The sequence below is a fragment of the Equus quagga genome, chromosome 6 (genome assembly GCF_021613505.1).
Source record: "Equus quagga isolate Etosha38 chromosome 6, UCLA_HA_Equagga_1.0, whole genome shotgun sequence".
In the NCBI taxonomy this organism is placed as follows: Eukaryota; Metazoa; Chordata; class Mammalia; order Perissodactyla; family Equidae; genus Equus; species Equus quagga.
The window spans coordinates 12,576,657-12,589,444 of NC_060272.1; the positions used below are offsets into that span (position 1 = coordinate 12,576,657).

At 39.8% G+C, this 12,788-nt stretch overlaps 1 protein-coding gene across 1 annotated transcript in view; it reads left to right on the forward strand.

Annotated features, from left to right (window-relative positions):
* NALCN (sodium leak channel, non-selective) overlaps positions 1-12,788 on the forward strand; it is a 302,683-nt gene that overhangs the window by 262,900 nt on the left and 26,995 nt on the right. The window contains 4 exon segments of the mRNA XM_046664759.1: positions 955-1,059; positions 5,712-5,818; positions 11,897-12,017; positions 12,103-12,201. Of these exon segments, the coding sequence (XP_046520715.1) occupies positions 955-1,059; positions 5,712-5,818; positions 11,897-12,017; positions 12,103-12,201 (432 nt within the window).

A 12,788-nucleotide genomic window follows, 5' to 3' on the forward strand; every position in this document is an offset into this window, starting at 1 on the left:
GGAAAACATAGATTGATTTACGTAAGATTGTTTTGTATCTTGCTTTCTAGAAACACACCTATGGTGAGAGAACAGCTGTAGTTGTAGTTGATTCAAAGGTATTTTAAAGACAGGCTGTGATGTTACTATAGGCATATAGTTGCTGATATTTTGTTTAAATATGTGTTTAAAATTCCATATTTTCTTTGGAATAAAGCCATAACATGGTGGTTTTTCACACAGCTGGAACTGAAGGAAAACAGTATCAACTGACAGCTAATGTGCATCTTGGAGCCCTGATAGAATTTAGAAGAGAATCTATTTGTGGCTTTCCTCTATGATGTTTCTGTGTAATTTTAGTATATTTAAGGTATATGTTTAGATTATTCAACCAGTACAGATCAATATTCAGTATTTTATCCTTTGCCACTTTTCTCTGCTGAGACAAAAGCAGTCACCCAGCAGAGGGAGCATGAGTCAATTAGCAGATTTGCCTTTCAGGACTGAATTATCTCACATCCTCTATACACAGCACATTCATACGCCCTCATGCTCACACGAAAGCAAAGCCACTGTCCCTCTAATTTATGCTCTGCTAATAGAGATATGAATCCATTTTGAGAAAATGAAGAAAATATACTTATTTAAATATTTTTCGTTCCATTAAATAAAATAAAGCAGAGTGTTGATTTCAAAATCAGAAAAATCCAAGTCATATCAAAATGGCTTTACCTGTTTTCTTACATGAAAGTCATATGTTTTTATTCTAAAAATTCAAAGCCTCTTGTTAATTTTCTTCCTTTAACATTCCAGTAGGGCTAATGGAATGACTTGTGGTGAAGTTAAAAGATGTCCTCAAAAGACCATGGATTTCATACAATGTTATCTGAAAAGTCCTGCTCATATCGCTGTTCAAAACAAACCTAATGTTTCATTTTTTACTGAGAGATTTTGTATTTCACCAATTTCTTTCAGGTCTCCATTCTGTTGCTGACATTAATGCTTGTTTTTGCAAGCTTTGGAGTTCAGCTTTTTGCTGGAAAACTGGCTAAGTGCAATGATCCCAACATTATTAGAAGGGTAAGATGCTCCTTTCTGTCTTTTGGGATAAAAATTAAGGTGGTTTCCCATCCCTTGGAAAGCGTGTGTTACCAGTGGCTGCTGAGGCTGCTTTGAGGAGCCCCTGACAAGACTCTCGGAATTCTCTTCCTATGAACTCCCTTTGCTTAAAGAACACCGTGTCTCTTCTGGCTAGCAAAGGTTTATAAGGCTGAAAGCACATCTCAGGGAATTCTCCTCTTCCCTCCTGTTCCATTGTCACCACTACTGACATCTGCGGCATAGTCACCTAAGATTCCAGATGTTTATAGCTGTGAACCTCAAAAACTTTCCCTTTAGGCCTCCCCCAACTCAGTCCTGCCTCTGTTGTCACATGAGGCTCATATCAATGAACAGCCCCTAGAAAAAGTATGAGAGGCAAAGCCTGAATTTCATGCCCCTCTTAATACTTCTCCACTGCACACTCCCCTCACCGGGAGCCCAAGGCCTGGCATTAGCTCTTAGCTGCCCAGAATCTTCCCCATTATGACAACTAATAGGGTCCCAAGCTTGAGTCCTTTTTACTACTGCTCTTTTCTTTGTCTTTCTTCAGTCAGTGTTAGGAGGAGGAGTCTAGCTGCTGGAACAAGGCCGGTGTTTCAGTAGCTGGACATAATGAAATGACTATCTTGCTTCTTGGATGAGTTGGACAGGCTCTCCTCCAAATGACCACTCGGGGACTCAAGCGCCTTTTGTCTTGTGTCTTCACTCTTGATTGTCTTCAAAGTCTTCTCCATTTAGCTGGCAGATAAGAACAGAGAACAATCTCTATCTGCAAGGACTAAGGGCTGAGCCTAGAAGTGGCACACATCACTTCATCTTCCGCTGGGAAGAGCATGGGCTCACCATGCTGGAAGGGAGACCGTGACGCGGAGTTTAGTGATGCATTCTCTAAAAAGAAGGGACATGGTTTGGTTAGTAATTAGCCAGTCTCTGCTATACCATCCGGTGTCCCATTCTCTTAGAATTCTGCCCTATTACAAGTAAATTAATGAAGTAAACCAAGTACTGCTGATGCATAAACTAAAAGTATTTCCTCTTTCATCCAGGTAAAATAATACCTTAAGTTCATTAAAATGTTTGTTTCTAAAAGGCCTGATAGAGCTGAACTATAGTACGTATTTCTAGCAAACATGGCTATCTAATATAGATTTTATATCAGTATGAAAATTCCTACATTGTTAGCTTCTAATTATAAAAATTTTTAGGTCTCTAATTGTCGTAAAATACAGGTAACATCTTTGTCCAGTCAAAATGCTTTATCAATTATATTAATAATGAGGATTTCAGGAAGAGGCAGAGCAGGTTGGGCAGAACTTATGTTATTTCACAGGGCACCACCTAGGTCACTGCTTCCTTTAATTCCTCTCACCAGAGGTCCCAGGAACTTCAATGAACCTGAGAAGATACAACAAGGAACGTGGTATGAAGCTCGTGGGGTACCAGATTAGCTAACGAAGGAAGTAATAGCCAGCTTATGCATTAGTCCACAAGCCTGCGTAAGGAAAGAATTGTTATTTTAGATCCAAACTGAATAAAGACCAGAAAGATAATAACATTTCAAGATGAAGCCTAGTAGGGATCTTGGATGGCTGAGTATACCAATGATGGCCTAAGAGCATTGTGATTGTACATTATCTATTCATACTCAGCCCAAGCTAAAGATTGATGACTTGTATAGGGGACAGAGAGCTCATGATGCATGGACAAACCCATGGATACCATGATGAGTTTATTATCTTTCCCAGAGCAATGAGGTCTCCATGGAAGCCTCATAAAGAAAGCCTGAGAAAACTTATCCATCACAGAAAACATCAACATCACACAGAATAATGGAAAAGAAATTGGTATAGTAAGAAGTAGTCTGTATCTTTACATCAGGACAAGCTCTTTTCTAGTCCGGCTAGACCAAGGCCAAGAACACCATGTGGATGAGGGGACATCAGTTCTATCTCAGAGCTTCAGTCCATCTTTCTAAAAGAAATGAAAACCCCAGCAAAAAGGGGAAACTAGATACACCAACATTTGAATCACACAGCTCATGTTTAAAGACAAGGAAGCTTGAGTTGTTGGTGCCACATTTTCCTCTTGGCACACCATGTTATTTTCTTGGTGTCTGGCTGAGCACCATCTCTCCCTCTGCTCCTTTTCTTAAAACTTGACAGCAGAAATCTTGAGATCACTTTAGATAGAGATACGGAACCCAGAACTCAGTCACCAAAGCCCTGTCAACAAACTCTGAGGATACTTTTTGACCAATAGGTATTAAATATCAGTTATGTACAAGATACCATGATAGGTGAAATGAAGAATGAAAAAAACGTGTAAGTCACTGCCCTTCTTTGCAGCATTTTCTATCCAATCAGAACATGTGCTTCATATTTAAGGAGCTATAATATAAAGTCAGAAGTTAAAAGAGCACATGAGAAACAGAAATAATATGCCAGCTGACTTCAAGGATGGGAAATAGTGCTTCCACCTGGGAGCACTGTGCTAGGAAGGCTTTAGGAAGGAGGTCAGCTTCGAGATGAGCAGGAAAGACGCCTGCACACAGAGGAGGCAGAGTGAAAAAAGACACAGCATGCAAGGAGGAGTCCTGGTGCGAGGCAGGAACAAAGAACAAATGTTTTGGAATCCTGGCTTCCAAGACTAGAATCCTGCTTTAGTAGGTATGATGGCTTGTTCTGTCCACTTAATCCCTCTGGACCTATTTTTCTCCACTATGACACTTCTCACACAGCAATATTATGAAAATTAAATCAGCTTTTGTATGTGAAGAACCTAACCCAACCTCCAATGGTCGATGTTTACTTCCCTCCCATGTTGAAGAGAACGGACAAACAAGGCCAGAAATGTAGTTTAGGGAGAGATCCTTGGGGGCCTGGAATGCCAGCCTAAGGGGTTTGGAATTTCTTTGATGAGGAATGAGAAGTCATTAAAGGTTTGTGAGAAAAGGAAGCAGACACTTATTAGTGCTCACAAATTACAAGTACTGTCCAGAGAACTATCACGGTTACCACATTCTGCTGATGAGGAAAACAGGAGTACAAAGGTTAAATGACTTATGTAAGGTCACCCCCAGTAAGTGAGGACGCTGAGATTCATGTCCAGGCAGCCTGGCCCAGTAGTCCAAGGTCAAAAGTCAGAACACCATGCTGCCTCACCCAATCAAACGTGGGCTCCAGTGGGCTCAGAAAGACAAATTTTTGAGTGTTGTTGGTATTCACTACACTAGTTGAAATAAGAATGGAGACGTGGAGGATGCAGGACAGCAAAAGCCGTGGGCAACTCCGAGGTCTCGATGCTGGCGTGCTGACAGGATGCTGTTCACCGACAGAAGTGGGCAAGCCAGGAGACATGTTTTAGGGTCAAAGTGACTTTAAACAGGTTAAAATTTGAAGTTCTGTTGAAATATTCAAATAGTGATCAAGAATTTTGCCATATACACCTTGAACCCAGAAAAGAGGTGTGGGTTCCAAATATGGCAATTGTAGTCAAAGAAGGAGAGAGAACAAAAAGGAGAATAAAGACAAAGAATGAGTTCAAAACTTCCTACTAATGTTTTATGTTTTAAATCTTTCTTAAATAGCTTTATTGAGATGCAATTCACATACACCACGCAATTCACCCACTTCAGGTACAATTCAGTGGTCGTTAGCACATTCACAGAGTTGTACAACCATCACCAGAGCCAATTTTAGAATATTTTCATCACCTCAAGAGAGAAACACTGTCTTTTAACTACCACCCCATATATCCTTACCCTGCTGGCACCTCCATCCCTAAACAACCACTAATCTACTTCCTGTCTCTGCAGACTTCCTTGGTGGAGACTCTCATATGAGCGGCTGGCTTTTTTCACTTAGCATAATATTTTCAAGGTTCATCCATAATGTAGCATGTATCAGTATTTCATTCCATTTGATGGCCGAGTAATATTGTATTGAGTGAATAAACCACATTTTGTTTATGTATTCATCCATTGATGGACGTTTGGATTGTTTCTATCTTTTAGCTTTTATATAAATAATGCTATTTATAATAATAATGATAGAAACATTCATGTACAAGTTTCCGTGTGGATATATGTTCTCATTTCTCTTGGGTAAATACCTAGGAATGAAATTGCTAGATCCTATGGTAACTCCTTGTTTAGTCATTTGTGGAACTGCCACTGTTTTCCAAAGTGGCTGCGCCCTTTTCCGTCCCCATCAGCAGTGTGTGAGGACTCGAGGATGAGGATTCAGATTTCTGCACATCCTCACCAAAGCTCGTTGTTCTATGACTTTTTGATTACAGCCTTATTACTGGGTCTGAAGTCATATCCCATGGTGGTTTTGATCTGCATTTCCTTGATAGCTAATGATGCTGAGCTACTTTTCATGTGCTCATTGACCATTTGTATAGCTTCCTTGGAGGAATGTCTGTTCAGAGCCCTTGCCCACTTACTAACGCTTTCAGCACTCATCTCTGCGGTCTCTGTTCCTATTTGCTGCGTAGCTGTCCACATCACTGTTGTCAGATAAAAGACCTTTATTATTCTATGTAAAAAGTGTTTATTATCTTTTATCTTTTCTGAGTTCAGTTTTTGACCAGATTCCCTCTCCTTCCCCCCTTTTTTTCCCCTGTTTTAGGAAGATTGTAATGGGATATTCAGAATTAATGTAAGTGTGTCCAAGAACTTAAATTTAAAGTTAAGACCTGGAGAGAAAAAACCTGGATTCTGGGTGCCCCGTGTTTGGTAAGCATATCAGAAAAATATCCAGAAGAATGCTTTATTTGTCAGTGTAAGGTTTTAAATCAGTATAATATGGCATGAAACTAAAAATAATTCTGCTAGAGATGTTAAAATGAGTTTAAGTAACACAAGGCAAAGCACTGAATTACAACAGGATGCAAAAATACAGTAAGTAGGGGCCGGCCCAATGGCGCAGTGGTTAAGTTCACGCACTCCACTTTGGTGACCTGGGGGTTCGCCAGTTCTGATCCCAGGCACAGACCTACCCACCACTTATCAAGCCATGCTGTGGCAGGCGTCCCACATATAAAATAGAGGAAGATGGGCACGGATGTTAGCTCAGGGCCAATCTTCCTCAGCAAAAAGAGGAGGATTGGTGGCAGATGTTAGCTCAGGGCTAATCTTCCTCAGAAAGAAAAAAAAAATACAATAAGTAAGAGAGCAAGCGGTACACTGAGTCGCATATTGCTTCATGAAACAATGAAATATCACCACAGTATTTTTCTAATACTTTAAAAGTATGTATGTCGATTCACATGGCTTTAAAAATTAGTGTTTTAAAAAACAAAGATTTTCTATCAAATTAAAACTAAACTTATCCTGAGTTTATATTTTTAAGGGAAAATCTGATGTCCTCATACAATCGTACAGCAGCATAAATCATAATGCTGTTTCACTTTTAAAACCCATTTACATTGAAGGATTTGCATTATAGAAACACTAGAAAGGAATGATCAGCAACACAATAGATTAAATCTTTCTCTTAAAAATTCACTTTTCTCAAAAATGAGTTTTCAAAGCATTTACGTCAAAGGTAGAAGTACCTAGTACTTTCTTTCTCATCCGCTTTACTAATGACCAGGATGGAATCTCTCGATTTGCTTCATTGATGACCTGAATGTTCTGTCAGCTTCATTTGTCCTTTTAAATCATTGTCTGTCTTCTTTTTATTTCGTCTTTATCTCTTAGAATAGTAAGTAAACCACAGCAAAGCTTGTCTGCTTTTGTCACAATTGATGTTCTCTACTAAATGTCCAGATTGTTTAAAAGGAATAGCATTTGAGCCCTTTTTACCCTCGGGACTCACTGTTACCTGCTTGGGCATTTCTCTAACATGAAATTCCCTTCCGTAAACAATTCAATACAATTTAAATTGAGGTGGGTTTTTTTTTGATTACCAAGGAATTATGAAAAACAAAGATTAATTTTGGATGTGTGGCTTGAGCCTGGATAGGGAAGTATTTGACACGAGGGAATATCCTTATCCCAGTGCTAACTAGAAAAGCAGTCCAATTTACATTAAAATAAAAAATTAAAGAAGCATAAAACGTTTATGTTTCTGTGAGGTGAAAACTCCTTATTATACCATAAATAAATTATTTATATCAGGGATTTTTTTCCTGCTGTTTTGGAACTTGGGCTAAAGCCTCAAAGCTGAGGTCAATAGGAGAGAAAGTATTATATTCTAAAGAGAGCACCTGGACAACCCCAGCAGTTCTTCCTAAAAGGTTATCCACCTCCATCACCCAGCTCCTGTGAAAGAATCACCGAGAGACTGTGCTCACAGCAGGAACGGCACGACGGGCATCCTCGTGCTGGGGAGTATCTTAAAATATAGTGTATTAATAGAAAACGTGAGGTATTGTAAGGCCAGCAGGTCAAGAGATGACTGCTATGAAAAGATAGTTTGTTCCCAAGAGGAAGGGGACAGGACATGCCACACCACTGGGACCACTTGGGGAAGCAGCAGGGTGGGTCAGGAGGCAGAGGCAGAGGGAGAGCTGTGGGCAGGAGCTGTTATTGTGGTTTCCCAGGGAGGGAATGGGTGAGGCAGGGCAAGCAGGCTGAGAGTCGACTAATTTGAATAATTTCAGCAGGCTCTGGGGCATAGAGGCTGTCCCAGTGGTCTGGTACCTGCCCTGGGGTGATTAGGGCAGGTGGATAGTGGCCCGGAGTGTGAAAGCCTGATTAAAGTGGGGGTTGGGGGTGTGGACTCTGGGTTGGTTGGTTTGTATTTGAAAAGCATTCTATACAAAAGATTCCTCTGGGGGAGGGGGTGATAAAGGAGGCAGGGTGACTTGAGCATTTCATCGGGTGGTCTGGAACAAAGTGTGGCCAGCATACGTATGTAGGACAGATGATAAAGTGTCAAGTTCACAGAAGCTAGAAACATGGTTAATATACAAGGTGTTTCTTAGGACCATACAATGGGCTCCATGGAAGAGCAACAGCTGCTGTGACGAGAACGCCAATGGCTGGAGTCCAGCAGCTTAAGACACACAGACTTTAACTCCATTTCTCCAACTCCAATTGCATCCTACCTCAATCTTGGGAGAATCAGATGGTGGTCAGAAGAAGGGGAGCGGAAGAGAGTGGCCACCCCTCTTCTTTCCTCCTCAAACCACAGGTCAGGCTGAGGATGGGATCCTTTTTCGGGTTAGGAAAGCAAAGGTTGGGTGTAAAATGGAGTGTACTTTTTAGAATGAGACTGATCTTATAGCTGAAAGTGACCAAAAAGCTTTGAGCTCTCCCCAAGAAGTCAGGAAGGGAGCTAGAACATGCTGGAAGGCACTATTGGGAGAAAAGTAAACTGTGTCCAGTTGTACCCCATGGCATTCAACCTGTTCCATGAAATCAGCTCCCAAGGATTTTAAAAATCAGAGTTAATTGAAATGTAATGTTTTATGTAAGTTGTTATTGGGGGTTTCAAGTTCAAGGACACTTTAAAAGCTAAGCAAATAGAGGTGTATCACTTGAATATCATCACAATAGCTTTTTTCCTTTTGTTCAGAATATTGTGAGTTGGGTTAGTTTTAGTGAAATAACAATTTTCCATCAAAGAAAAGTCCACTGTAACCATGATGATTTTTACATTTTCTTTCTTTAGTAAGCTCGTCAGGAGTTAGCAGCTGAAAATTTTGTAATTTTATATTGGCTAATTTGTGATTAACAAAATAACTTATATCTGGGAATTCGCCTAGAGGAATGCTTTGATAATTATAATTAGGACACAAATATGCGCTCCCTAATTCAGACAGTCTGCTTTCTGTGTTCCCTCCTCAGATGAATACATTTGTTTCCTTCTGAAACACTCAGATTTGATGAGATAAAAAGTCCCTTGGTAAAAAGGCTTAGACATATTATATATTATACAGAGTGTGTGTTTTGGCTTAAGCGGAGGTGTGGGCTATAGGAAAATGGAATGCATGACAGCAAAATCGAAAAAGTACTCAGTTTTCCATGAATGCGTGTATTGAGTGCTTACTATTCGGCGTACATTATGCTGTCACTGGGGACAAGCCAAGGACCCGACCCTTAGGAGCTTGAAGTCTGTGGAGAATAGAAAATAAAATTACAACTAATTTAATATAATATGCTAAAGGCTTTGATGCCACATATACATGCCCCTAAACGCACTTGACGCTCACTTGAAGCTTACTGCTAAGTAATTTTAAGTTACACTGTGGTACGTTCTAGGCAGAAGGGGATCAGATTTTTGTGAATTCTTAAGCTCAAACAATTTGGATAAACTCTTTAAGCAAAAGAATATAAAACTACCTTACTTTGGTAAGTTTAACAAAACCATGTGACTATGTGAACTCACTTCTGGGCCCCTTCCAGGGTCTTGGCCGGGGCCTGTGCCAGGGAGGGGCCCTGAGGCTTAAGTTCTTGAGCTTTGTGGTGTACCAGCCTCTGATTCTAGGATGCAGAAAAGGAAAGGGTGCAGTGGCAGCCACAGGAGAGGCACCTAACCCAAGCTGTGATGGGACCAGGGGGAAGGACCCGGAGGAGAAGAGCCCCAGTTCACTTTTGAAGGATGCGTAGGAATTAGGCAGGTGAGCGGGAGGGGTGGGGCAGAGGTCAGGGGCTGCGGCCTGAGGAGACTGTTCCCAAAGCACAAGGCAGAAAAATACCAGTGCCTTCTAGAAAGTACAAAAAGTTCCTGATTTCTTTAGTCTAGAGGGCAGACATGTGTAAGATACAGGGTGCCGTTTTGGACAGTGTCATCCTTACATTTCCACATCCAAGAGCAGAGGCTGAGTTCCTCTCCCTCATGGTGCCTCCGTCTTCCCAGAGGAGGAACAGCTCTCCTTGCCGTGACCTTGGGACCCTGGAGCACTTTTCACTGGGAGGTAGAAGATTGATCGAATTGTGAGATCAGAACCAATGTCTTCGTTTTCCAAATTGGATTGACAAGATTATAATCTTTTAAAAATTAGCCAGAAAAGATGATATTCAAACAGCCTTCCAAATCAAGGAAAGGCGAGAGGAAAAATTACAATAATGGATTATGTCTGGGATTTACTGAAGTCCTCTGTAGTTATACATCAAGTTTCAAACTTCCCAATTTTAGGAGCATGGGCAAGACATAAATATCTTATGATTAAAACTGAGAAAGAGTCATTTTTTTAAACTGTAATATATTCTTCCAACTACTTAAGTCTATGATCCTTTATTATATTTTTCTTTGTTTAGCCTAAACGTGTTTTTTTTAACATATTCTAACTTACAAAGGATATAGAACGTGAAAGTAGCTTGGGTTGCTGCAAGTCCACCTAAAAAAGCACTTTTACGTAAAGAAAATGGATGAGTAAGAAAGTTCAATGTCAGATCTGAGAGCTGGCTCACTGGGTTGAAAAAAAATCCTTATTTGAGAAAACTGTGGCTTCTGTAGAATCCTTCTAGCTTCTGTCGGCTGTAAAATATAAATTTAATTGCAGTCCCCCAAAGGAAAGATTGTTGGAAAAATTCAAGAGAATATGCTCATCTCATACTTAAAAAATATAAATCAGAATCCCAAATTTCTGAATTTCTGAGTGGGACTTTTGGACAATGTAGAAAACATTTCTACCAATCAGCCTTAAACCTTTAGAAGCAAGTCAGTTTCAGTTTTATGTTTTCTTATTAGATCCCTATCTATGTAGTATTAAAAAAAGAAAACTTATAAAAGTGCATCACATGATTGTTTCTATGGTTTAAAAAAACAAAAGATGGTAGAAAAATATTAAACCAAATTGTCCCCCAGAAAGTTACCTTTTCTGAAGGTTAAATTTTGATAAATGAGCTAGCAAGAAAAAAAGTTATCAAAATAGAATTTAGCTAGGCTTCAGTAGGCCTACTGTATTCAGTAAACCTAAACTCAGTTCTTCATCAAAGTGTGTGATTATCTAAATCATTTAACTATTTAACATAGCTTCTAATAAGGGGATAGGGGAAAAAACACTGAAATCTTCTATTAACAATAAAATTATTGGCTGAGACCTATAACAACGAAAGGAAATGCATTATAGTAGAAAAGATCACTTTGCTAAGTGGGAAGAAAACAAGTATAAACGTGTCAGAAAAACGAGAAATGAGACCACCCTCTACCAAAAAATAGTGGGCCAAAGTGTTTGAGAAATCAGGAATCAATTGTGGGTGCAGACAGCATCCTGTGCGTTGGGGCTACGAGAAGAATCTATTGACAACACTCAGAGTTAATGAGAGGAAAAATACAACTGGGAGAGAGTGATCTGGACACTTAGAGGCCGTGAGCAAACACCTTTTGTCATCTCAGTGGCTAACTGCATCACTGTCTTACAGCATGCTGTTCACAGTGACGACACAGAATGAAATAAAGTGGTCAAATGCTACTCTTTTTACACTTTCTATACTAACACGGGGAATTGTCATTTATGCCCATAGAACGGTTTTCAATTATGAAACTATTTCAAAGTTTACATCCAAACTCCAGTGCCCCTTTGTGATAATCTCCTATATGATTTCTAGCTAGAAAGTGTCTTTCCAGTCCTCCATGTAATCAAGACAAGCCAGACATGTCGCAAGAAGCTCTGGAGCTGGGACTGGAGTTATGCACGTTTCTGTTGTTTTCAATTGAGAACACCCACTCTTACCTAATAATTAACTGCCTAATTAATAAATTATAACACATAACACATTGTTATGATTTAGCAAATGAATGCCATCTAGCCCACCAAGTGCTAAATATTCTCTGCACCAAGACTGGAAAGAGCTACAGATATCTGCCTTAGGGGGCTTCTCATCGGCATTTCACAGAACATTCCTCTTTCTGACTTGCAGGGCGAATCCACGGAACTTTAATTTTGACAATGTGGGAAATGCTATGCTGGCGTTGTTTGAAGTTCTCTCCTTGAAAGGCTGGGTGGAAGTGAGGGATGTTATTATTCATCGTGTGGGGCCGGTAAGCAAGCACATGGAATCCTTTGAACGCTTCAACAGCTGCTTTCATTGGCTTTGATGAATAACCGTATTTTTCATTTATACAGATGCATGGAATCTATATTCATGTTTTTGTATTCCTGGGTTGCATGATTGGACTGACCCTTTTTGTTGGAGTAGTTATTGCTAATTTCAATGAAAACAAGGTAAGAATTTTTGGTTTGAATACCACAGGGTTTATTCTTTCCTAGCTACTCACTTTGAGCTCTCTTTTTCACACACGGCATGAAGTCGCATTAAACCGTAATGTGACTGGTGTAAATAATCTCTGTAACTATTTTACCAGCTACCTCTTTGCTGCCTTTCAGGCACATTATTTAAGAGCACAATTCTCTTGCTAAATTTCCCCTTTTGGTAACGATGTCATTAATTCGCCGACAACTGAAAGGCGCATCTCCTATTGTTCAAATTGAAAAGACGTGCAGCAAGTTATTAAAACACAATAGCTAAAATCGATGCACTGATTGCAGGTAATATTACTTTCACAAAATGTAAATTGTTTGCTTCTTTGTTACTCAGTAGGTGAACTCAGAATTTTGATGGGGAAGAGGGCTGCAGTAGAAAACCTTAAATCTTAATTCATAGACTAGAAAGAAGATGTCTAATTTCATTTAAAACTTCACATACTTTATGAACTCGGGAAGCTTACTGAGCTCATTACAGCTCTGATGATCAGTACGAGAGTTCACAAACAGGAAAACAGCAAGGGTAGTTTTCTGCGAAAAAGTGAGTT